General features: G+C 32.5%; 1 protein-coding gene across 1 annotated transcript in view; it reads left to right on the forward strand.

Moving 5' to 3' along the window:
- The first annotated feature begins 1,344 nt into the window (after positions 1-1,344).
- LOC117102435 (CASP8 and FADD-like apoptosis regulator) overlaps positions 1,345-4,583 on the forward strand; it is a 5,934-nt gene continuing 2,695 nt past the window's right edge. Inside the window, exons 1-4 of the mRNA XM_033242697.1 lie at positions 1,345-1,816; positions 2,017-2,064; positions 3,404-3,463; positions 4,504-4,511. Of these exons, the coding sequence (XP_033098588.1) occupies positions 1,345-1,816; positions 2,017-2,064; positions 3,404-3,463; positions 4,504-4,511 (588 nt within the window). The remainder of the gene's footprint in view (positions 1,817-2,016; positions 2,065-3,403; positions 3,464-4,503; positions 4,512-4,583) is intronic.

Genomic DNA, 4,583 nt, shown 5'->3' on the forward strand with positions numbered 1-4,583 from the left:
TTACTCAACATGGCATGCAGCAAAGGTAAAAATTAAAGATTAATTTTAGTAATTTTATTCCATTATATTTTCTATTTGGGAAAGAGTTGTATATTGTATTTGCGAACCAGAATAACCCTCCCCCCAACCCCCGACGTCCGTCCCCTTCCATCAGATATTAATTAAAAACACATTCACCTGTACCATCTCAATAAGGTTGCCAACTGTTTATGTCGTAGTATTTTTAACACCACTATGTTATGCTTACTGAATCTCTATCGACGTCTTATGCGAATTAAAGTTAATTACACATATTGCAAAATTCGACTTTAACAAATAGCCTACACAGAAAATACTAATTATAATTTTAGTAATTTTATTCCATTATATTTTCTATTTGGGAAAGACTTGTATATTGTATTTGCGAACCAGAATCCCCCTCCCCGACGTCCGTCCCCTTCTATTAGATATTAATTAAAAACATTCACCTGTACCATCTCAATAAGGTTGCCAACTGTTTATGTCGTAGTATTTTAACACCACTATGTTATGCTTACTGAATCTCTATTGACGTCTTATGCGACTTAAAGTTAATTACACATATTGCAAAATTCGACTTTAACAAATAGCCTACACAGAAAATACTATTTTCAGTATAGCATCCATTACGACATATTAAAAATTAAAAATAAATAAATAAAAATACACTTTAATAATTACCAAAAGATTTGTAAGTATGAAACATAAGCTTAGCTGCAGCGTGGCCAACCCACATGTGCGACTGTACGCAAAAGAGGTTCTGCACAGTTAAGGAATATGAAGGCGATAACGATGACGACGACGATGATGATGATGATGATGATGATAATAATGATGATGATCATGATGATGATGATGACGATGATGATGATGAATGCAGATGAGATATAATATTAATATACTGATGATATCTTAAATTGATTATTTAATTAAAACATACCATTTATCACGATATTTAAAAAATTATAAATAAAATAAATAAATAAAAATAACCTTGAATAATAATAAAAAAGATTTCTGAATATGGAAATTTACCTACAGCAATAGTGACCATCCCACATGTGCGACTATACTCAACCCACATGTGCAACTACTCGATTCACATGTGCGAGTATGGTCAAAAGTGGTTCTGCACAGTAAACGTAGATGATGATGATTACGATGATGATGATGACGATCATGATCATCAGCATGAATATCGATGACGTATGATATTAATATACTGAAGATTATTTCATTATAGGCCTACCACCGGTACCGAATATGAAGTTCAAAGTAATTAAAATGGTTTTTTCAAATTGGTATGACACACATCGCCGTTTTACTATGTTGAAAGTGTTGTTCAGAGATAAGATTAAATATAATGATCTCGCGAAGGCAACAAAAACTATAGAGCTGTTGAACAGTTTGACGGTACGTGATGTTCTGACTACAACAGATCTAACTATCTTGAGCGATACCATTAGCGTGACTGAACAATTCAATCTTCAATGGGAAATCAAAAAACAACTGAAGACATTCCCGGATGTTGATGAAATAACAATTTCAAAACATTTCAAACCATACAGACTAAGGCTAATGAAGTTTGGGATATTACTTGATGAAAAATATGTGGTAAAGATAGATGACTTATATAATAGTCCTACTAGTAAAGAGTATGCCGACGTCTGGGTTATGATCACGGATCTCGAAGACAGAATGAAAATTTGGCCTAAAGAAGAAATAATGAATGAATTCATTTCTACGTTGGAATCACTTGAACTTGATATTCAACCAGCATTGAACGCACTAAAAGAAGGTATATTCTAAATTGTTGCTAGCTATTTGTTCCCCTTAATTGACGATTTTGTAACACTTACTATTTTTTAATTGAAAATTACATCACAGAAATTATGTGTTTTTATCAGTGTAATGTATGAATACACAAAATGAAAAATAGTTCGTGGTGGTAATAACATTATCATATAATTAATTAAAAATCGAAATTCTTCATTGTAGATATTCAAGATCCACACAGGACTACTGGAGAGCCCGTCCAGGAATCAGGTTAGTAGGCTAATACATTAATATAGCCGTGGTGTTCAAACTATGGGTCGCCACCCAAAATATAATCGCAAAATATATTGTAGGGTCGCCGGACCTTTCTATAGGATAGAATAATAATTTATTGCCCTCTTTCTACAGCCTTTACGTCTTCAGTGTATATAAAATGTAATTATTTAAATTATATTGTTTTTCTTGTAATAAAATAATTTTTCGGTAGCTTTGATGTATTAATTATACACCAATTTAGTGTTTTTAATATACGGTACATAATGTAATTTTCTAAACAACATTGTTTCTCTGTTAATTAAATTATAGTGCGGCAATTTCAATGCATTTTTTTTTTCAAAAAATTTTAGGCTATGTATAATGAAATTGTTTCTTTTTTGGTTGTTTTGTTATTTTCAAAAATTCTATTGTTAATTCTTTCTTATGGTTACATAATGCTTGAATCTGAATAAATACCGAAAGGTCCACTGATTAATCTCAGATAATATAATATTAATACGTACTCCAATTATCGAAATGCCGACACGATGGCGTGCATTTCGATTGGAGTATGTATTATACTATCTTATCTGAATAAATAACCATTATATATAAGAGAGAATGGTAATTTAACCTACAAAAGGATTTAATTGTTCGTTAAAATCCCTTCAACTCGATATTACATAACAGGAATATTCTTCACTGTCGTTAGCATGACGACCATCTTTTTTTATTAAGAAATCGACTGGCATAAAACGAATTTTAATTTTATCATTCTCGATTATGCCTATGTATTTCTATATCAAGATACACATTTTGTGACCTTTTTTCTGATGCACTTCCATTGCATAAACATAAACATAAATAACCACAGTTCGCCCTCGAATTAGAGACCACTTTGGGGACATGGAATTTGTGCTGGTTTTGAGGTTCTGTCGTATCTGACCGGAAGCAGGACCTGGCGACCAGTACCGACCACTATATTTTTTTCAACATGTTGGAAACTCCGCGACCATCGACGACCCTCTCTTCGACGCGAGCAAGTTGCTCATAGCAGCTCTCACACTGGTCGGTGTCGGTCGTATACTGATCGCAGTGTATATAGGTCGTGATAGTGTGAGAGTTGCTTTAGAAACTCGAAAGAACAAAAAAAAAAAATACAGTTTATGCAAAGGAAATGAATAAAATAGAATAAAAATAATAATTAGTTGACAATTTTTGCACTTAATATTTTTTCAATTGAAAATTATTTTCACATAAAGTAAATGTTTGTACCAGTGCAATACATGAATACACATAATTCGTAGTAATTGCATTATCATATAATTATATAAAATGAAATGGTTCATTATAGATATCCAAGCTTCATCCTTGTATAGATCTATGCCTACTGAAGAGCCCGCCCAGAAACTAGGTTAGTACACACTATTTCAAGCTCTCGAAAGCTCTGATATTTTAGGATTTAGTTACCGGTACCGTACAATAGCGTACGGGTCTTCAAATGGAAGGGCTGGTGGGGGAGCAAGAAGATCACGTGGGGCTCGATGATTAGGTGAGGGGCTCTAACTCGCAAAGTAAGGTAATTTTTAGGTGAAAGTTTTCAGGGGGAGGGGAGGGGTGGCAACTGTGTGCACTAGTATTTTTGGAGTGACCCCTAGATAGGCCTATACGCCCTGTTTTTGTTAAAAATTTATTTGAATACCAAGAGGACGTCTTTGATTTAACGACTGGGTAATTATGTGAAAAGTAACGGTGCACGTGACTACAATTTGGTGATAACGTGACAATATCCTGAGAAAACTTCGAGTAACACACTAAAATAATAATAATAAAGCTACCTGTATGGTTAAGCTGGAAACTACCTTGTAAGTCGCAGCAGAGAAGGGGAAATAGTATCGAATTCGATTTTAGTTCTTTCAAATATCATGTCAACAATGAAGAAGAGTACAAAGACTAAAGATATATCTCTCATAATCGTCTGTATTTTATCATCTTTTTATGTAAAGCGCATTGAACAAAATAATGTATACTGTACTCTGAAAATGCGCTATATTATTATTATTATTATTATTATTATTGTTGTCTCTCAATGTTTATTTGTATAAATTGGGACTATGTGTGCATCAGTTAAGTATTAGTGGTTCTTTTTTAAATTATCCAAAGTCAACTCTAAAATTGAGATGTTACTGTCGTACATGCACTTTTGACTAAGCCTTGCTGATAGCAAGAAATAAATAATAACATCAATTTTACATTTTGGATCATTAAAAATGTGACCATTAATACTTATTTATCGTTGGATCCAGTGATTCAGTATTGTGTGCATCAGTCTATTTAAAGAACATGTCATGCATTATATATATTTATAGATATATATTTTATATTATATTTAGAATGTTTATATACAGTATGCATAGTATGATGCTAAAACATGATATATTATTATCTTTATAGAATCCAAAGTAAAGACGTATAAAACCACCAGTGGAATATGCCTCATAATTAACAACTTCGAATTCGAGAGAGATATATAT

Source organism: Anneissia japonica, unplaced genomic scaffold, assembly GCF_011630105.1.
Source record: "Anneissia japonica isolate Jap-2015-1 unplaced genomic scaffold, ASM1163010v1 scaffold284695_len391863_cov200, whole genome shotgun sequence".
In the NCBI taxonomy this organism is placed as follows: Eukaryota; Metazoa; Echinodermata; class Crinoidea; order Comatulida; family Comatulidae; genus Anneissia; species Anneissia japonica.